The sequence below is a fragment of the Equus caballus genome, chromosome 18, assembly GCF_041296265.1.
Source record: "Equus caballus isolate H_3958 breed thoroughbred chromosome 18, TB-T2T, whole genome shotgun sequence".
In the NCBI taxonomy this organism is placed as follows: Eukaryota; Metazoa; Chordata; class Mammalia; order Perissodactyla; family Equidae; genus Equus; species Equus caballus.
Genome location: NC_091701.1, coordinates 31,290,750 through 31,313,203, shown reverse-complemented (window position 1 = coordinate 31,313,203; position 22,454 = coordinate 31,290,750). Strand labels below are relative to the sequence as shown.

General features: G+C 36.4%; 1 protein-coding gene across 41 annotated transcripts in view; it reads left to right on the top strand.

The window, feature by feature from the left end:
- The window catches only part of ORC4 (origin recognition complex subunit 4), a 77,695-nt gene that overhangs the window by 24,693 nt on the left and 30,548 nt on the right, over nt 1-22,454 (top strand). For 14 of the 41 annotated variants that reach the window (XM_070240879.1, XM_070240905.1, XM_001487889.5 and 11 more), the window contains exon 2: nt 21,301-21,374. The exons of 1 other annotated variant lie outside the window; for it this stretch is intronic. In XM_070240879.1, coding sequence (XP_070096980.1) covers nt 21,318-21,374 — 57 coding nt within the window. In that variant the 5' untranslated portion in view covers nt 21,301-21,317. Of the gene's footprint in view, nt 1-20,130; nt 20,206-21,300; nt 21,375-21,463; nt 21,533-22,146; nt 22,422-22,454 lie in introns of all 41 variants that reach the window. 26 more of the 41 variants (XM_070240883.1, XM_070240874.1, XM_014732454.3 and 23 more) reach the window with 10 other exon arrangements.

The following is a 22,454-nucleotide window of genomic DNA, read 5'->3' as shown; positions in this document are numbered from 1 at the left end:
CAATTAAAGGACTTTAGGTGAATGCAGAAAATTAAACAGGTGTAAGAAAAACCTTGGCACCTGTGATTAAAGACCTGATAAAAACAATACAGGAGATTTATTTTGATAAAACATGAAAACCTTTTATCTCTTATCAAAAGCAGACTAACAATTCAAGAAAATCATCCTTTTAAGGGAGGGAAGAAAACAAATTCTAATTTTCCACTGGTTTACTTTGGATAGTAAAACTCATTTACTTAAAGTCATTTCAGTCTTAGCCAGTTTGACCATGCACAGCTCTTTCCTCAAGGTTCTTCTTCCAAAAACCTTCTATAACTTTGTCTTTTTACATTTAGAATTTGTTGCATGCCTTTTTTTTTTCCTCCCAATACTTTTGGACAAATTTACCTTTCTTAACCAAACAAAAGTATTTACATTCTTTATGCCTGCTTTACTGAAAAGATATATGTTATTTTCCTTGAATACAGAGATGTTTTCCTCATAAATTTTTAGTAGCATTAATCACATATTCATTAGCACTCTTAACCTTTACAGACCTTAATTTTTAGTGAAAACTAAAAAGTAAGCAATTACGCAGTCTTTTGCATTAGCATATTGTGGCTTGGAAAACTTAGAAACACTTTTCATAATTTCTAGAAACATGTTACTTTGTAGTGCAGTTGTGTAATGAAATATAAGACATGTTTACTATAGGGGAGGCAGAAATTTCCTCTACCCACTTTAGGTTCTTCTGGCCAGACTGTGAATTAAATTGACATGAGACAGAATAACAGGAGAAAATTGAACAAAGTTTTATAACATGTATACGTGGGAGAGACTCAGGAAAACTGAGCAACTCACCAACGTGGCTGAGGTTCTCATCTTAAATACCATCTTCAGCTACAAATTAGGATGTTGGAGGTGGGGGAAGTCACTTAGAGGAGATGACCAGAAAAGTACAGTAAACAGGAGTAAGGTTATTATGCAGATTTATTTCCTTGCTTTCTACATTGGTAAGACTTTTTAGAGATAGGGCCATCCCCTCTTCTTCCTGGTACAGAGACACCTTTACAGATAGAGAATTCCCTTACAAATGTAGATGTCTCTTACAAAGGGTAACTTCTGCTTTTCAGAGTTTCTCCCATGTCTGCAGTTTTTAAAAGTAAGCAGCCCAAAATAATCCTTATGCCAAACACACATATCTTGGGGTGGCCAATCCCAATCTCCCACCTCACTAATAGACCCAAACACTCCTTAGTTTCTTTGTAATAAGACAAAAGTAGGTAAGCTTAGACATGTTTAACAATGTTTTAGTATTTTATCTTATTTGAAAATGATCTAGATACTTAGTGAATTTTTTCATTTAACTTAGCAAAACTTCAAAGTTTCCAGTTCCCAAAGAGTATTTGGAAGCTATTTTCAGTGTACCTGTCATAAACTACAATTCTTGCTAAAAGTTTATCTATAAACTCTTATTTTTTTTATGTCTGAATCATTTTCTCTCAACAATTATGTTTAGATTAACCACGAAAACTTCATGAGACATTAGACAAAATCAGCTATTATTTAAGGCTATTCTTTTATTGACAAATTTGTAATGAGGATAGCATGAGTTTATTTGACTGGTAAACCCAGGGTGTATGTCTGCATCATATCCAATGCTGATAATTCTGAAGACATGCATATTTTAATCAGAAGAACAAACTTAGACAAGCTTTTGTTTACCAAAGATTATCTCATATTGGGTTAATTTGAGTAAGTTTCTTTTACTTTTAGAAATAATTTATGTAAGTTGTTACTTTAAACCAATTAAATAGAGTTCTTAATTTTGGCCATACCATCTGGAGGTAGAAAAATGTCTCTCATTTACAACATGTATTTATAGACACACATGAACACAGAAGTAGACGCAAAGACCTTATAGCTTCTGTTAACTTTTTCTTATGAATCAGGTGCAATAAGAAACTCACTAATTTAGGAGAAACATTTGCATTTCAAACAATGGCTCCTGGGTCCTAGAGAAGATGAGAGTAGAAAATTTGTGTCACAGAGGCACAGAGAAAGCAGTCATGTTTTCTTCAAAGTGGAGTTTCTGGGGCATATTTGTTTTATCATTTCTTAATGTCTTAGTCATTTGTCTCAGTCAATATCTAGGAGCATTTTGAGTTTGGGATTGGCAAAAGGACATGTGAACTTTGGACTGCTTTCTAGAGCCATACCTCCTGCCTTGCAGAGACTTACAAGACAAAAATGGCTGCTTCCAGTTTGCCAAAGAACACTATTACTCTCTGAGTGACAAAAGAACTTAAAACACCCTTCTAGCTACCTTTTTCCAGTATCTTCTTTATATCAGAATTTTTAGCTTAAGAGGTGAATTAAAAATTTTTTATGTTCTAAAACTTCAGGGCAATGTATTACACATTTGAAACTCTTCGCAAAGCGTTTGACAAAGCTCATCTTTCTAAGTGTGCATTTTGACCCCAGACCAATTTACCTTGGCAGGGGTGTCTTTTATTGTCCTTTTTATTAGCACCTGATATTAGCTTCTAGTTTTTAATCTCATACTGTGTGGGCTCAGGCAACCCTGTTGACTTCTCTTTAGTATGTTTAATTAACATTGTTTGAAGGGCAGATTTATATGCTGTCGTATAATCTGGTTGGGGAAAGGTTCCACAGTGAGACACAATGTCTATCTCCACAGTATAATCTATAATACAACCAGGCACAAAAAGATCCAGTCACTTCACATAAAGCCTGTAAATATGTCATTTCCTACAAAATTTCATCTTAATTTCATTAACCCTTACCCTTCTAATCATAGCCTTCATTATCGTTAGGTTGGGTCGTGGTGTTATAATGTTGGATGGGGAAGCAATCCCAGTCAGATATTTTAAAACATACTCAGGCAAAGTTGATACAACCTTTTTATACAAAGTTAGCTGAAACATTCCAACCTAATTAATTTTATCAGCATTTATGCTTTTATATTTCCTCAATTCAATTGTAACCTGAGCCCAAATCTTAAGACTAGTCATTATTTTTTTGTGTTTCCTTTTTCAACTTGGACTTTCCAACCAATAAAACCACTGTGATGAGAGCCTTCAAAACTTTTTTCTCCAAGTTAGAAGTTTTCCCAGTTTCTACCACTGTTTATCTGGCCATATCGACAAGTAGGGTCTTAATAGTGACTCACACCAATAAGCCTTTTATAGCTTAACCATGGACCCAAGGCACGTCTGCAAAAGAAGCAGTCCTCACAAGAACCGAAAGTTCATCCTCAAGAATAGTCTAAGAAAGTAATGGCCATCACTTCATTGCACAACAAGCCATGAAAGTTGAGATGACAGAGTCCCCTTATGGAAGCAACTGGGACCCCTTATGACAAATCCCCTTGAGAGCTGACGCAGCTGGATAAAAAGGACATTTTGGAACCCCACGCTGTTCAACTGACTGCCAAGATGTACGTCAGTATGTGCATCCTCCAGATGGCAGAGACCAGAAAGGTCGCATAACCAAGCTCTCAAGACAGAACAAGGCAAAAGAAAAAAACCTCACTTCATATGCACATTAACAGCTTTAGCTAAGCTTTGGGTCTCTTGCAGACAGATTAATACCTAGGAGGAAGGTACTGTAGGGTTGGGATTGTGTGTGCTTTATAGAGTACTTTGTCATTGGGTGGACATTGTCTTGAAGTTAGTGGAGGACCTGTGTCATTTATCCCATTTCATGACCCAATTTATCCTGTCATGGAGGTCTTCTTGAGGTGATGAGAGCCCTAATGGCTCTTAACTGCTTGACCCATGCCCAAAAGTTTGTGGCCTTTCTGGCTTCCAAGATGCCCTTAACAACAGCTTTCACCTCATGTGCATGTTCCCAGACAACAGGCTTAAAGGTGTCTGAATCTTGCCCTATGGTTTTTCCTTTTTATGTCAAATGACCAAAAACCAGAGACAAGGAAAAAGTGACCATCTCTGGGAGAAGGAACTTAACCAATGAGTACTCAAACCAAATTTCCTAGAGTCGCTGAATCTTAGAAGTTAGCTTCACCAGTGTTTTCTCCTGTTAATCTAAATTTAGAAAAGAAAAAACACTCACCTTCTCACTTCCATTGGACCTTGCAGGCAGACATCCAGGAGACTGACATGGTAAGAACTCTTACCTCCTGCTGGCTCTTATCAGGGGTCTCTCAGCTGCAGTAGTCTAGGAGCGAGTAGCATCCAACCAGTGAAGTTTTATGCCATCCTTGTCGCCAAATTCTAGGGGAGGAAAACAATTCCTCTGCTCTTTAGGTCCTTCTGGCTGGCCTAAGAATTAAATTGACATGAGACAGAATAACAGGAGAAAATCAGACAAAGGTTTATAACGTGTATGCATGGGAGAAACCCAGGAATGCTGAGTCACTCACCAGAATAGCCAAAGCTGCCATCTTAAATACCATTTTCAGCTAAAGACAAAGGATATTAGGAGTAGTGCTTTGGGACTTCAAGGGAAAGGAAAGCAATTTACATTGAGATGGCAATGCGAATGGGCCAACTATAAACAGTGTGCCCAGAGAGATTTTACATCACACTACAGTTAACTTAGTATATTAGCTCCTTCCTGGAATGGGCCTTAAGTTCTTTCAGGCACTTGGGGAGGAAGGTCAGAGTTTCTTTCAGGTTCTTTTGTTCTTAAAAATAATCAAGCCAAGAGACACATTTTGGGGTGGCCAGTTTTGACCCTTCACCCTCTTTTAAGTGACAAATATGAAGCACTATATAGAAGAACCATTTTCGTGAATTGTGTGTGTGCACACGTGCACGCGCATATGTGCACCCTTACAAATAGTGATATTTCTTACATTAGTTTTCCTGAATTTAGCCAAATGAAAATTGTAGGAACTGCAGCACTTTGAATATTTGTTAAACACAAGAGATAATTTTATAAAAGATCCCAGTCTAAGATTTTAAAAAAAGAAGTCCTGGGGGATGGCCTGGTCATGCAGCAGTTAAGTTTGCACATTCTGCTTCGGAAGTCTGGGTTTTTCTGGTTTGGACCCCAGGTGCAGGCCTACACACCACTTGTCAAGCTATGCTGTGGCAGGTCCCACGTATAAAGTAGAGGAAGACGGACACAGATGTCAGCTCAGGGCCAGTTTTCCTCAGCAAAAAGAGGATTGGCAGCAGGTGTTAGCTCAGGGCTATCTTCCTCAAAAAAAAGAAAGAAAGAAATATCATAAGTAGACCAACTAGACTATAGAGAATAATGACATGGATTGGGAAAATAAAATAAAAAATAATTCCTTTTTTATAGTGCATGTTTCGTTTTTAGACAGTCTTGCCTTCCCACTATGAAAAATGAGATTAGCCCTCTTACACATTCACTCCAGTTTTTTGTATAATTATTTTCAAATCATCAAGATTTATATGTTTACAACCTGTACAGTGACTATAATTTTTATACTTGTTTAGTTTTAACTCTATTTCAGTGGATTGAAAGCTCACCACTATGTGTGTGTATGTGTGGTTCTGAGAGTATGTGTGTTGAATCATGCTTTAATTGGCTGGATTTCATGGTTGAATTCCTCACATCACCCCCAACCCCAAACTTTTATTTGCTCTCTTTACTGAGTCCATTCTGAGTTGTCAAGGCTATACTTGTTACTATTATATATAAATTAAATCTTTACTGAGTTTGAATCTGTAAACTCTCTTTTTCTCAGAACTTTGTCAACGTTATCCCATTGTCTTTCAGCATTTATTTTTCTTTGTAGGTGTTTTTCTGTCTGGAGCCCTAATGAATTTTTTCTTTAGGTTTAATAACTGAATTATGACTTTTACAGCTTGCTTCTCTCTTTATTTGACACATTTGTGAGAATTTTTGGGCTTTTGAGAGTGGGATTGAAGTTGGGAGTTGTGCAGAACCATTGTAGAATTTTCTAGGCCTTCGTTTCTTTGTAATATTAACTTCTGCCTTTTTCTTTAGTTACTGCTAGGACATTTCTTTTTTTTTCAGGTTTTTTTGTTTTTATTGAGCTAACATTGGTTTCTAAGATATAAATTTCAGGTGTACATCCTTATATTTCAATTTCTGTGTAGACCACATCTTGTTCTCCACCCAAAGAATAATTACCATCCATCACTGTACACATATACCCTATCATGCCTTTTGCCCTCCTCCCTCCCTGCTTCCCCTCTGGTAACCAGCAATCTCATCTGTGTTTCTGTGTGTGTGTTTGTTCTTGTTTTTATCTTCTACTTATGAGTGAGATCATACAGTATTTGACTTTCTCTCTCTGACTTGTTTCACTTAGCATAATACCCCCAAGGTCCATCCATGTTGTTGCAAATGGCAAGATTTATTTCTTTTTTTTTTAATGGCTGAGTAGTATTCCATTGTGTATATATACCACATTTTCTTTTCCTGTTCATCCCTTGATGGGCACTTAGGTTGTTTCCAAATCTTGGCTATTGTGAATAATGTGCAGTGAACAGAGGGGCCTATGTCTTTACACATTGGTTTTTCACGTTCTTTGGATAAATACCCAGGAGTGAAATAGCTCGGTTGTAAGGTGGTTATATTTTTAATTTTTTGAGGAATCTCCATACTGTTCCATATTGGCTGCACTAGTTTACATTATCACCAGCAGTGTATGAGAGTTCCACTTTCTCCACATCCTCTCCAACACTTGCTGTTTCCTGTTAGTCATAGCAATTCTGATGGGCATGAGATGATGTCTCATTGTAGTTTTTATTTGCATTTCCCTAATAACTAGGGATATTGAACATCTTTTCATGTGCCTGTTGGCCATATGTGTATCTTCTTTGAAGAAATGTCTGTTCAGATCTTTTGCCCATTTTCAATCGAGTTGTTAGTTTTGTTGTTGAGATGTATGAGTTCTTTGTATATTTTGGCTGTTAACTCCTTGTCAGGTATGTGGTGTACAAGTATCTTCTTCCAATTGTTAGGTTGTCTTTTCATTTTGTTGATAGTTCCCTTTGCTATAAAGAAGCTTTTTAGTTCAACGTAGTCCCATTTGTCTATTTTTTCTTTCATTTCCCTTGCCTGGTTAGACATGGTATTCAAAATGATGCTGCTGAGACCAATGTTGGAGATGGTACTGTCTGTGTTTTCTTCTAGAAATTTCATGGGTTCAGGTCTTACATTCAAGTCTTTAATCCATTTTGAGTTAATTTGTGTGTATGGTGTAAGATAATGGTCTATTTTCATCCCTTTGCTTGTGGCTGTCCAGTTTTCCCAACACCCTTTATTGAAGAGACTTTCTTTTCTCCATTGGATGTTCTTGGCTCCCTTGTCAACAATTAGCTGTCCATAGGTGAGTGGATTTATTTCTGGGCTCTCGATTCTGATCCATGGATCTCTGTGTCTGTTTTTCTGCCAGTAACATGCTGTTGTGATTGCTATAGCTTTGTAGTATATTTTGAAATCAGGGAGTGGGATATCTCCAGCGTTGTTGTTGTTTTTTTTTTTTTTTTTTTTTCAGGATTCCCATGGTTATTCGGGGTCTTTTGTTGTTCCATGTAAATTTTAGGATTCTTTGTTCTATTTCTGTGAAAAATGTCATTTGAGCTTTGACATGGGTTGCATTGAATCTGTAGATTGCTCTAGGAAGTATGGACATTTTAACTATGTTAATTCTTCCAACCCGAGAGCATGCAGTATTTTTCCATTTGTTTTATTCTTTCAACAGTATTTTATAGTGTTCAGTTTACAGGTCTTTCACCTCTTCGATTAAATTTATTCCAAGGTATTTTATTCTTTTTGTTCTGATTGGAAATGGGATTGTATTCCTAATTTCTCTTTCTGCTACTTTGTTAGTGTATAGAAACGCAGCTGATTTTTGTATGTTGATTTTGTATCCTGCAACTTTACTGTGTTCATTTTTTATTTCAAATAGTTTTTTGGCAGATTCTTTAATTCATATTACTAACCCACTCTTAGTTTTGCTGATTTTTTTCTATTGCTGTTTAGTCTCTATTTCATTTATTTCTGCACTGATTGTTTCTTTCCTTCCACTGATATTGGTTTTTGTTTGTTTTTCTTTTTCTGTTCTTTTAGGTGCCCTGTTATATTGTTTATTTGAGATTTTTCTTGGTTTCTTGAGGTGGCCTGTATTGCTATAAACTTCCCCCTTAGTACCACTTTTGTTGGATCCCATAAATTTTGGCATGTCATATTTTCATTTTCGTTTGTTCAGGTGTTTTTTGATTTCTTATTTGCTTCAGTAGTTGTTCAGTAGCATTCTGTTTGATCTCCACGTATTTGTGGCTTTTCTCAGTTTCTTCTTGTAGTTGATTTCTACTTTTATACTGTTGTAGTCAGAAAAGATGCTTAGTATTCTTTCACTCTTTTTCAATTTGTTGAGACTTGTTTTGTGGCATAAAATATGATCTGTCCTGGAGGATGTTTCACATACATTCAAAAAGAATGTGTGTTCTGTGGGGTTTGGATGATATGTTCTGTGTATATCTACTAAGTCCATCTGGTCTAATGTGTCATTTAAGTCCATGTTTCCTGTGTGAATAATCTATCCATTGATGTAAGTGGAATGTTAAAGTCCCTTACTGTTATTGTTTTATTGTCTATGTCTCCTTTTATATCAGTTAAATATTGTATTATATTATTTGGGTGCTCCTATGTTGGGTGCTCAGATATTTATGAGTATTATATCCTCTTGTTGGATTGTTCCCTTTATTATTATGTAATGCCCTTCTTTTTCTCTTGTTACAGTTTTTGCTTTAAAATTTATTTTGTGTGACATACATATTGCTACTCCCAGCTTTTTGTTCATTGCCATTGCATGGTGTGTGTCTTTCCATCCTTTGACTTTGTTTTGACAGTGTCTTTAGGTCTGAAGTGTCTTTTGTATGCAACATATATATGGGTCTTGTATTTTTATACATTCAGCCACCCTATGTTTTTTGATTGGAGCATTTAGACATTGACATTTTTTTTTTTTTAAGATTGACCCTTAGCTAACATCTGTTGTCAATCACATTTTTTTTCCTTCTCCCCATAGCCCCCTAGTACATAGTTGTATATTCTAGTTGTAGTTCTTCCTAGTTGTGCTGTGTGGGATGCTGCCTCAGCGTTGTTTGATGAGCTGTGCTAGGTCCATGCCCAGGATCTGAACCAGCAACCCCTTGGGCCACTGAAGCAGAGTGCGCAAACTTGACCATTCGGCCATGGGGCTGGCCCCAAACCATTAACATTTAAAGTGGCTCTTGAAGTGTATGTGCTTACTGCCATTTTGTTACTTTTTTTCTGTATGTTTTAGTAGTTCTCTGTTCATTTTTTTCTTCTCTTGCTCTCATCCCTTATGATTTGATGGTTTTCTTTAGTATTAGTGTTAAATTCCATTCTCTTAATTTTTTGTGTATTCATTATAGGTTTCTGGTTTGTGATTACTGTGAGGTTATATACAATAACATATAAATAGCAATCTATATTAGGTTGATGATCTTTTACATTTGATATTTACTAAAAGCCCTACTCTTTTACTCTTCTTCTCTCATGTTTTATGTTTTTGATCTCATATTTAACCTGTTTTCTGTGTGTGTGTATCCCTTAGCCTCTTATCATGGAAATAGATAATTTTAGTACTTTTGTCTTTTGATCTTCATATTAGCTTTGTAGGTGGTTGATCTGCTACCTTTGGCTGTATTTTGCCTTTACTAGTGGTTTCATTGCTTTTTTTTTTTAAATACTTTTCTTATTCATTTTCATACTATTTCCTTTTCCACTTAAATAAGTCCCTTTAACATTTCTTGTAAGGCTGCTTTACTGGTGATAAACTCCTTTAGTTTTTGGGATTTTTGTAAACTTTCTCTCTCCTTCCGTTCTGAATGATAACGTTTCCATGTAGAGTATTCTGGGCTGTAGGTTTTTTCCTCTCAGCAGTGTGAGCATATCATGCCACTGTCTTCTAGCCTGTAAAATTTCTGCTGAGAAGTCAGCTGATAGCTTTGTGGGATTTCCTTTGTATGTGATTTGTTGTCTTTCTCTTGTAGCTTTTAGGATGCTCTCTTTATCTTTAGTTCTTGACATTTTAATTATAATGTGTCTTTGTGTAGGCCTGTTTGGATTCATCCTGTTTACTGCTCTCTGTGCTTCTTATACCTGGATGTCTGTGTTCTTACTTAGGTTAGTAAAGTTTTCAGCTAGTATCTTTTCTGTTAGTTTTTCTGCTCCTTTGTCTTTCTCTTCTCCTCTGGGACACCTGTAATACAGATGTTAGTACACTTGATATTGTCCTAGAGGTCCCTTAGACTGTCTTCATTCTTTTTAATTCTTTTTTGTTTTCTGTTCAACGTGGTTGATTTTCTCCGCCCTTTCATCCAGCTCTCTGATCCATTTTTCTGTAACACCTATTCTGCTCTTCATTCCTTGTAGTGAATTTTTCATTTCTATTATTGTATTCTTCCATTCTGATTGGTTCTTTTCTATATTTCCCAATTCTTTGTTGAAGTTCTTGCTGTGTTTATTATTCTCCAAAGATTAGTGACCATCCTTATGACCATTAGTTTTTACTCTTTATTGTGCAGATTGTCTTTGTTTCATGTAGTTATTTTTCTAAGGATTTGTCCTGTTCCCTTATTTGGAACATACTCATTTTTGTATCCTCATTTTGCCTGTTTCTCTGTGCTTAAGTAAGAGATGGCTTATGAGGCCCAACAGTGTGTTTCCCTCTTGTCACCAGTTCCAAATGTTTCAGGTATGTCCCACATATGCCATTCTGTTGTGGCTAGGTTGCTTTTGCTGCAGGTACACAAATAGGCTAGGCTGGCCCCTGGCCAGCTGGTTGTAAGACTCAACTGGCTGAAAGGTCTAATAGCACACACCTGGCTGCTGTTTTGCTGTTAAGTGTGTCTGGCCCCCAGTGTGGCTGGTTGTGAGGTGAGGGGCCCACTATTGCTGTAGGCCTCCAGCCTGTGAGGCTGTTGTCAGCTCTCTCAGGAGCACAGCTGGTTGGGGCCAGCCCCAGGCATGACAGTACACAATCGTTTCAGGCATTGGAAGGTGAAGCAGATTTCCTATGTGGCTGTTTGAGAAGGTGAGCAGCCCAGTCTGCTGCAGCTGACACGCCCCACTGCCTGTGGGCCCACCTACCTCATCAGTCCTGCCCCACTCACACACCCTGCCCTGCCTGTTTGGACTGTAGGGCCTCTACACAGCTTGCCTGTTTGGGCCCACAAGTTCCCACTGGGCTAACTGGTGGGCAGGGCCAGTCCCTAGGGCGGGCTGCCTGTGCTGGCTCAGCTGGATTAAATCAGTATTCTAATGGCTAGGGCAAACACCTGCACTAACAGCTCAGGGTCAAAAATCCAATGGCATCTGCCAACATCTGTCTCAGCACAGCTGTACTAGGTCACAATAATGGCTGCTGCCAGTGTCTCAGTCCCTAGAGAGGTAGTCGCAGCCACCTTCTGCCTCTCTGAGATGAGCTCAGAGCTTATCACATGAGTCGCTTTTACCGAAGGACTATGCACCTTTCTTTCTGGTAATTTTGTGTTGGTTTTCAGAATGGGTGAATTTGTGCATGGGCCCTTTAAGAGCAGATTTTTTTTCCTCCTATCTTAAGTAGGTTTTGCGGGTATATTCCATGTCGGTTTTAATAGCCTGTAAAGCGAAGTATGATGACACTCGTCTTGGTTGTGCTGATTTCAAAAGCTGCTTATTGTGGCATAGGTCTCCTTCTCAGATCTCCCACTCCTCCAGGAAAAGCTTCATACCTTAAGATTGCTCCTGGCCATGAATCACTGCAGGTAGAGTGGGGTTTTTCCTTAGCAGAAAGGTATTTCTGTTTCTTTCACTTCCATCAGTGTTGTCCATTGTTGTGGGGGTTCTTTTTATCCAGTTTCCAGTTCTTTCTCAGAGGTAATTATTCCACAGGTGGTTGTCAATTTGTTGTGTCTGTGGGAAATCCTTCTGTGCTACCATCTTCCCAGCAATTTCACAAAGTTTTTCTAATTGTGGCAAAGTACACATGACGTTTAATTTACCAGCTTAAATATTTTTAAGTGTATTGTTCAGTGGCATTAAATACATTAATACTTTTGTGTTTCCATCATCACTATGCATCTCCAGAACTCTTTTCATCTTGTGAAACTGAAACTCTATACCCATTAAAAAATAACTACTCATTCTTCTCTTCCTCTCAGCCCCTGACTACCACCATTGTACATTTTTTCTCTATGATTTTGACTATTCTGAGTCCTTCATATAAGTAAATCATGCAGTCTTTGTCTTTTAGTTACTGGCATAATTCACTTAATGTTCTCAAGCTTCGTCTATTTTGTGGCATATGTCAGAATTTCCTTCCTTTTTAGGGTTTTATATTCTATTGTATTTACTGTATTTTTATTATCCATTCATCTGTTGATGGACAGTTGGGCTGCTTCCATGTTTTGTCAGTTGTGAATAATGCTACTTTGAAATCAGTGTACAAATATTTCTTTGACACTCTGATTTCTATTCTTTTCAGTATATACCGAGAATGGAAATGACTGGTAATTGTATTTTAATTTCTAGAGGAACTACTATACTGTTTTCCGCAGCTACTATACCATTTTACATTCCCACCAACAGTGCACAAGGGTTCTACTATCTCTACATCATCTCCATCACTTGTCATTTTCTGTTTTTCTGATAGTAGGCATCCAAATGGTGTGAGGTGGTATCTCATTGTAGTCTTCATTTGCATTTCTCTAATGATTAGCGATGTTGAGCATCTTTTCATGTGCTTATTTGTATGTCTTCTTTAGAGAAATGTCTATTCAAATCCTTTGCCCATTTTGTAATTGAGTTATTTGCTTATCTGTTGTTGAATTTTAGGAGTTCTGTATATATTCTGGACTTTAATCCCTTATCAGATATGTGATTTGCAAATATTGTCTCACTTTCTGTACATTGCCTTTTTACTTTGTAGTGTCTTTTAGTGCACAAATTTTAGAATTTTTCATGAAGTCCAATTTATTTATTTTTTCTTTTTTTTTTTTTTAAAGATTGGCACCTGGGCTAACAACTGTTGCCAATCTTTTTTTTTTGTTCCCCTGCTTTATTTCCCAAACTCCACCTCCACCCCCCCACCCCCCTCCCCCCACCCCCCGGTACGTAGTTGTATGTCTTAGTTGCAGATCCTTCCAGTTGTGGGATGTGGGACGCCACCTCAACGTGGCCTGACGAGCGGTGCCATGTCCGGGCCCAGGATCCGAACCCTGGGCCGCCGCAGCGGAGCGCACAAACTTAACCGCTTGGCCACGGAGCTGGCTCCTATTTTTTCTTTTGCCTATTTCTTTGATGTCTTATCCAGGAAATTATTGCAAAGTCAAATGTCATGAAGCATTTGTCCTATGTTTTCTTCTATGAGATTTATAGTGTCAGCTTACATAGTTAGCAATTTGATCCATTTTGAGTTGATTTTTTTTAAATATGGTGTTAGGTAAGGGTTCAGCTTTATTCTCTTGCACGTGGATATCCAGTTTTCCCACTGTCATTTGTTGGAAAGACTGTTTTTGCTCCATTGAACGGTCTTGGCACCCTTGTCAAAAACCATTTGACTATCTATGTGGAGAGATATATGTGTTTATTTCTGGGCTCTCTCTTCAGTTTCATTGGTCTGTATTCTATCTTATGGCAATACCACTTTGTTTTGATTACTGTAGCTTTGTGGTTAGTTTTGAAATAAGAAAGTATTAGTCCTTCAGCTCTGTTGTTCTTTTTCAAAGATTCTTTTGGATATTTGGGGTCCTTGAGATTCCATACGAATTTTAGGTTGGATTTTTTTCTTTCTGCAAAAACATCATTGGGATTTTGATAGAGATTGCATTGAATCTATAGATCATTCTGTGTAATATTGACATCTTAACAATATTTTGTCTTTGAATCTGTGAACATGGGACATATTTCCATTTATGTCATCTTTAGTTTCTTTCAGCGAGCTTCGTAGTTTCCATTGTAGAAGTCTTTCACCTCGTTAGCTAGGTTAATTCCTAAGTATTTTATTCTATTTGATGCTATTGTAAATGGAGTTGTCTTCTTGATTTCCTTTCCCAATTGTGTTTGAAATGCAGCTGAATTTTTTGTCTTGACTTGCTATCTTTCTGCTTTGCTGAATTTATTAGTTATAACAGTTTTTGTCTGGAATTTTTAGGGTCTTCTGTATGTAAGAGTATATCATCTGCAGTCAGAGACAGTTTGAGTGTTTTGTTCCAATTTTGGTAACTTTAATTCTTTTTCTTGCCTAATTGCTCAGGCTAGAAGTTGCAGTACTTTGTTGAATAGAAGTGGTGAAAGCAGGCATCCTTGCCTTGTTCCTGATCATAGAGAAATAGCTTTATGTCTTGCACCAAGATATTCACTGTGGATTTTTCAGATATAGCTTTTATTATGTTGAAGTAATTTCCTTCTATTCCTAGTTTGTTTAGTGTTCTTATCCTGAGGATGTTAAATTATTTTAGTGCTTTTTGTGCATCAATTGAGATAATTGTTTTTTTCTTTGTTCTATTAATGTGATATAGTACTCTGATCAATTTTCGTATGTTGAACCATCATTGCATTCCAGGAATAAATCCCACTTAGTCATGGTATATTATCTTTTTAATATGCTACTAAATTCAGTTTGATACTGTTTTACCAGTTATTTTAACATTACTGTTAATAAGCCGTCTTGATGTGTAGTTTTCTTGTAGTGTATCTGGCTTTGGTGTCAGGGTAATGCTATCCTTGAAGAATGAATTATGTAATGTTCCCTCCTCTTTGGTTTTTTGGAGAAGTTTGAGAAGGATTCCTGTTAGTTCTTCTTTAAATGTTTGGTAGAATTCCCCATTGAAGCCATCAGTTCCTAACTTTTTTTGTTGAAAGATTATTTTGTTTTTGATTTAGTCTCCTTACTAGTTGTAAGTCTGTTCAGATTTTCTACTTCTTTGTGCTTTAGTCTTGGTAGATTTTGTCTTTTCTGTGAATTTGTTCATTTTACCTACGTTATCCGTTATTTTGGCATATAGTTCATAGTGCTCTTAGAATCCTATTTTATTTCTGTAGAATTAATAGTAATGTCCCCACTTTTGCTTCTGATTTTATTCATTTGAATCTCATCTCTTTTTTTCTTAGTCTATCTAACTAAAAGTTTGTCAATTTTGTTGATCTTTTCAAAGATCTTTTTGTTTCATTGATCCTCTCTATTGTTTTCCTAGTCTCTGTTTGTTTATCTCTGCTCTAATCAAGTGGCCTTTTTCTGGACTTCTTCTTGCTTACAGTTCTTATTTGAGTAGTTGTCCTCAAATATTTCTTTTATTTCATCATTTGTGACTTACTTTCTAAGAAAAATTTAAATTTCTAGAAAAATTATGGTGCCTTCATCTTCGTTTCCTTTGCTCTTGCTTTTTCTGGTTTAATTTCAAAAATGAAAACCTTTCAACCCTACTTTTTCATATGTTCAGTAATAGATTTAAAGTCTGTTTTTCCCAGTTTTTCGGACACGCTAAAATTGGCATCCAGTGACTGCAGGTTTGAAATGAGTAGAGAGAGTGTTCCTTCAGGGCAAAATTATAAGTCACGAAATGGAAGATAATTGGAGTACTGGTGTCTATTAATAAAATAAATAAAAGTGTAGATTTTGACTACTAGTTTTAATCTTCATTTTAAGCATTTCTCTTAATCTTCCAAATTCTTAATTGAAGACAGTATAAATAAAATGTTAGTCTAATGCCAGGAAAGAGAATATATTACTGATATTTTTTTAAAAACTATATTCATATCAAGCTATCAATCCAGGATTATAAGAAGACAGAAATTTTTCTAAAGACAATTAACTTTACCTTCTTTTGAATCGCGAGACTTTCAGCTTTATAAGGTTTGCAACTTGGTTTAAAAATAATCTGTAGGGGCTGGCCCCATGGCCAAGTGGTTAAGTTCGTGTGCTCCGCTGCAGGCGGCCCAGTGTTTCATTGGTTCAAATCCTGGGCGCAGACATGGCACTGCTCATCAAACCACGCTGAGGCAGCATCCCACATGCCGCAACTAGAAGGACCCACAACAAAGAATATACAACTATGTACCGGGGGGCTTTGGGGAGAAAAAGGAAAAAAATAATAAAATCTTTAAAAAAAATAGTAATCTGTAAAAAAAATTTTCATGTATTTTATCTTTTGTTAAGCTCTTGACTTCTCTGTTACAAGAAATAAATTTCTTAAACAAATTACCTGTATTTTAAACATTTTGAAATTCTGTTGCTGTGATGCTACCATGATAATATTAAGCTGCATATATTTTACTTAAATTATAAAATAAATCACTACATTTAACTTATTCTTTTTTCCTATGTTAACTTGTTATTCTATATATAACATTATTTTATATTGGGCAGTTTTTTTGAGAATTATGGCATGTAGTTATTCAAAATGTTAAAATTAGGCTAAGTAGTTAAGTTAACCTAACCTGGTTCCTTTTTGGCAGCTAGTTTATCTATGAACATCCTCCACTGTCTAGCACTTATTCATTTACCGAATATTTTTTGGAAAATCACTGTATGCCAGTATTGCACTAGTTTATTTGGATACAATTATAGCATAATTTCTGAGCCCTTCTTTCTAGGAGCCTCTGGTCGAGTGGAGCAAACAGATAAGTAAACACAGAGTTAGCTACATCACTGTGCGCTGATTAAGTTCTGTGAAAGGAGAAAAATAGCTTATATCCTGAAAGCACTTGAGTAACACATAACCCTCAGACTTTTCTCAGAGTAGGAATATATAAAGGTGTCACAGAAAGTATTCTGGAGTAAATAATATCTCAACTACGACCTTAGTTTCGAGTGAGGCAGGTTACAGAGAATTGTTGATTGTTCCAGGCAGAATTTTAAGAGAAGGAGCTAATTAGTTAAACTGGGAACTAGTCTTTCAGAAACTTCCTTTTAAATTGTGGTAGGGAATTTGAAATTTAGAATTTGGAGAGTTGGAGATGAAATTGAGTGGTTTTTATGTCAAAATGGTATCACGAATGGAGACAAGACTTAGAGACCCATAAAGAAGCTGTCATAGATTTCCAGTCAAGAAATATTGGTGAACTAAAGTGAGATAGAGGTAGCTAGTGACAAAAGTGGATTGGGTTGAAATTTTCTAGGTGATGAAATAGACCAATTGTTACTTGGAACTTTGAGGTTGAAAAATTAGGTTTATACACTCTAGCAAAACATAATTTGAGATAAGAATCTACAGGAAACCAATAATACAGCAAGTATGGAAGCTAAAGGAGTAATACGAGGATAAGCTGTTCCTTGGGATTACCTGTTTCACTGCTCTTTGCAATAGTATGAGTAAATAATAGTAGAGTCTACCAAATCTGCAACTAAATAATTGCAGTCACCTATGTTTGCATTTGATACCAACATGAGTAGTCACTTAGTCATGCATAGACATGCAGCCCTTCTTACATTTTATGTCTAGTCCTACTATTTCAGAATAGTAAGTAAAATCATAGTATAGAAAGCAGAAGGAGTCCCAGGATCCACTGGTATAATTTGAGGAGAGATTCAAGCCAACTTATTCCAACAATCTACTTGCAAATAATAGAGATTTAGCTGTACCACCAATAATCACCTTTTTTGATCATTAAGCACTTGAAAAAAACTATAAAATTAGAATTTTTTCCTTCAACTTTTTATTTTGAAATTATTATAGACTCTTAGAAGTTGTAGAAATAGTACACAGAATCCTGTAAACCCTTCACCCAGCTTCTCTTAAGGGTGACATTTTATCTAACTGTAGTGCAATATCAAAACCAGGAAAATGACATTGCTATAACACTGATAACTAGACTTAACAGTTAACTTATTCAGTTTTCAGCAGGGTTTTTGTTTTTTGTTTGTTTTTTGGTGAGGAAGATTGACGCTGAGCTAACATCCATTGCGAGTCTTCCTCTTTTTGCTCAGGAAGATTAGCCCTGAGCTAACATCGGTGCCCATCTTCCTCTATTTCCTATATTGGAGTCTGCCACAGCATTGCTTGATGAGCAATGTGTAGGTCCACACCCAGAATCTGAACCTTCAAACCCTGGGTCACTGAAGCAGAGTGTGTAAACTTAACTAGTATGCCACCTTGCCGGCCCCTTCAGCAGTTCTTATTTGCACTCATTTGTGTGTATCTGTATAATTCTCTGTGACTTGATGCCCTGTATAGATTTGTGTGACCATCACCGCAATAAAGATATAGAACTGTTCTATCATTATAAAGAAAATCCCTCTTGCATCCCCTTTGTAGTCATACTCACCCCTCAACCACGTCCCTGTCTCCTAGCCACCATGAATATGTTCTTCATTGCTATAGTTTTATCATTTCAAGAATGTTATTTAAATAGAATCATACAATATGTAATTTTTTGAGATTGGCCTTTTTTTTACTAAGCACAGTGCCCTTGAGATTCATCCAAGTTGTTGCATGTATTAACAGTCATTGCTTTTTTTTGTTCACTTATATTCCCCTGTATGTATGGATGTTTCATAGTTTCTTTAACTCCACTGGTTTGTTGAAGGACATCTGTATTGTTTCCAGTTTTTTTGACTATTACAAGTAAACTCGTTATGAACATTTGTGTTATAGGTTTTTGTTTGAACATAAGTTCTTATTTCTTTTCTTTTTTTTTTTTAAGATTTTAGTTTTCCTTTTTCTCTCCAAAGCCCCCTGGTACATAGTTGTGTCTTTTTAGCTATGGGTCCTTCTAGTTGTGGCATGTAGGATGCCACCTCAGCATGGCCTGATGAGTGGTGCCGTGTCCATGCTCAGGATCTGAACCTGCGAAACCCTGGGCTGCTGAAGCGGGGCACGCAAACTTAACCACTCGGCCCCGGGGCCGGCCCCTCTTATTTCTTAATAATACCCAAGAGTACAGTTGCTGTGTTGCATGGTAAGTGTAGTTTAGTTCTTTAAGAAACTGCAGGGTGGCTGTACAATTTCACATTCTCAGCAGTAGTTGTATGAGGAATCCAGTTTTCTGCATCCTCACCAGCATTTGCTGTCGTCTCTTTTTTTGTTTTAGCTATTTTAATAGATATGTATTGCTGTCTCACTGTTTCTTTAATTTGCATTATCTACTGGCTAATGATGTTAAACATCTTTTCATGTGTTTATTTGCCATCCATCTACCCTCTTTGGTGAAATGTTTATGTCTTTTTCCCATTTTTCTAATTGGTTTGTTTCTTTATTGTTGAGTTTCGAAGATTCTTTATGTATAAGTCCTTTGTCAGATATGTAGTTTGCAAATATTTTCTCCCAGTCTGAAGCTTGTCTTTTGTCTATAATATTGGAATAACCATTTAAAGTATTCTTTGGTATATAGAGTGGAGATTTGCCTAGTACATGGAGGGGCAAGATGTGTTAAAATTAACCTTTTAACTAAGACCATTTACAGTCAGAATTTATATAGGTTAGTCTCTGAAGTAGTGTGTTTGTTTCTTTCATGAATGATCCCCAAATGAAGAAAAATGCATGCTTTTCATAGCTTACCTGAACTATATTTGATGCAAGGAGGCAGATTAGACACCTACCCTGGAACTTCAGACATTTTACTTAGCTTTTCTGAGCAATATTTTCTTAATGCATGAAATGGGGGAAAATTTATTTTAATTCCAGTAATACTGTGACACAGTTAATACAGTTCTAAACAATGAGGCATATTGCAAAAGCTTTCTTCCACTTTTTAAAACTTCAGTCCTCCTTATTGTCTAGGGGTCAGTTCCATGGTTTCCTGTGATTTCAGATCTTGGCTTGTAGACTTTTTTCACAATCAAGTGTATCTTAAACCTGAGTGAGGGTATCATTTCATGTTGCTAAAAGGGTTTTTCACACACACACACACCCCCCTCTCATTTGAGGGAAAAAAATTAAAATAACTAGACTAAGAATAATGTAAAGATTCTCAAGCAAGATACCTTAATGTAGACATAAAAGGCTGTTAGAAAGGTGCCCTAGTGCAGTGAGAAAACCACTTTTCTCCTAAGAAAGAAGATGGTTAAGTGACTAGACATTAGTTGAGTACTCTGTTCTTGAGTTTCCAATTTGGGAGCCTGGAGCTAGAAGCCCTTTGGGGTTTGAGTCTTGGCTACCTGGCTTATACAGCAAGGGGGAGACAGATTTGCTCACTTGGTATCTATCTGTCAAGGCCTTGCTCACCTGCTGTCCTGTTAGCATTTCCAGAGAAGAAGACTACATTCGAAGAGTTGGTGTCTGTTTGTCGGTATGTGAGGTTAATAAATGTGAATGTAAAATATAATATTGCTACAGTGACCGATCTTCCTTCAAGTTATTGAAATTTGTACTGTTTAAAAATAGTTGACTTAAGTAACAATTTGTTATATATAACCAAGTATATACACTTATAAATATATGTATAATAGTTATATGGAACCAAGTATAACTTGGTTGGGTTCAAATCCTGGCTCTGCCACTTACATGCTGTTTGATTTTGATCAGGTTACTTAACCTTTCTGTATCTTCTAATCTTAAAGGGGGATTATAATAGTACATATTCCATAGGATCTTTTTGAGGATTAAATGAGTTAATAAATGCAAAGCATTTGTAAGAATTCCTGGTGCATAAGTAAACACTACTGAAGCTATTACTACGTGACTAATAAAGTCTTCCTGTAGGAAATCAGTAGTAAGAAAATTAGATCTTTTAGCAAAAGATGTTTATCTATGAGTGTGTTGCCCTCAAGGAGAATTTTGCAAAAGTTTCCAATTTTTTTCATTAGTATATTTTTCATTCCAGTTACCATTGCCAATTTTATTTTGGACATTATGCTAAAATGCTTGGTATTTTAAAATACCTCAATTTTGGGATACTGTCAGTTAAACAGACAATTTTGTTTAGTATAATTCGAGTATGGATCGAGAGAAATACAAGCACTTATGGATGTTCACAGAAGAGGCTCTAATGACAGTGTATGATTGATGAGTGGCACAACAAAGTGAAGTCTTTCTAGAAGAGATGATCCTGTGGGATGGATTCGGAGAGAAACATTCTATATAAAAGAAGCTCGTAGGTTTTTTTGTTTTTTTCTTTTAAGGCAAAGAAGGGAAGTTCAATGGTAGATTGAAGGAAAAGGTAGGAGTAGTTGTCTGTAAGAACCATATAAAGTGTGGTATGAGAGTGTCAAATGAGCTCGTACTTATGCAAAAAGGAGACAGTGAGAATTTTTAAAGTTTGAGAAATTTGGACATTTTTCACATTTTGAAACTTGTGTTTATTTTGATTCTATAAAAGCAAATTCTTAATCTCTTTAAGCCAATAGTCTTTATTATATTCATGCTAAACTTTTTTTTTTTTAAGGATTTCAATTTGTTGAAATGAGCAGTCGTAAATTAAAGAGCAACAACTTAAAACATTCAGAGTGCCTTTCACAGGTTAGTATATATTTTCATTAATTTCAAGGTCTGTTAACATGCAAAAGCGATCAGAGAAATAGTCATCTCAACTTGAATTCTCCCCTTAGCACTTGTGAAGAATCGCTCTCCATTCTCAAGGCGAGACTGTCTCATGCTACTTCTTAATTTCATCCTTTGTAAGTCTTTGGATAGTTGGAATCCTAACTTTACTCATGTCTTCCTAAATGTGGTCTGATTTCAGTTTAGTTTAATATTATCTTCAGAGTTTTATACTTCTTTATTTAAATTTATTCCTAAGTATTTTATTCCTTTTGATGCTAAGTGGAATTATTTTCTTAATTTTATTTTTGATTTGTTAATTGCTGGTGTATCTAAATGCAATTGACTTTTGTGTATTAATCTTGTATCCTCCAACCTTGCTGAACTCATTTATTAGTCCTAATAGTTTTTTAGGTTAGTCCTTAGGATTTTCTATATATGATTGCATCATCTGCAAATAGAGATAGTTATACTTCTTCCTTTCCAATCTAGATGCCTTTCATTTCTTTTTCTTGTGTAATTGCCCTGGCTAGAACCTTCAGTGCAATATTGAATAAAAGTGGCAAGAGCAGACAGTCTTGTTTTGTTTTTGATATTGAGGGAATGCATTCAGTCTTTCACCATTGAGTATGTTGTTAGCTATAGGTTTTTGTAGGTGCCGTTTATCAGGTTGAGGAAGTTCTATTATATTCCTAGTATGTTGAATGTTTTTATCATGAATGTTTAATATTTTCTTTTTTTTTTTTTGGAGGAAGATCAGCCCTGAGCTAACATCTGCCAATCCTCCCCTTTTTGCTGAGGAAGATTGGCACTGAGCTAACATCCGTTCCCATCTTCCTCCACTTTTTATGAAGGACACCTGCCACAGCATGGCTTGCCAAGCAGTGCCATGTCCTCACCCGGGATCCATACCAGCGGACCCCAGGCCACCGAAGCGGAACATGCAAACTTAACTGCTATGCCACCAGGCCGGCCCCTAATATTTTCTTAAGTGCATGCTGTTTTCCAAATGCTGAGGATATATCTGTATGTCTCTCTCTCAATGAGTCTAACAGGGAA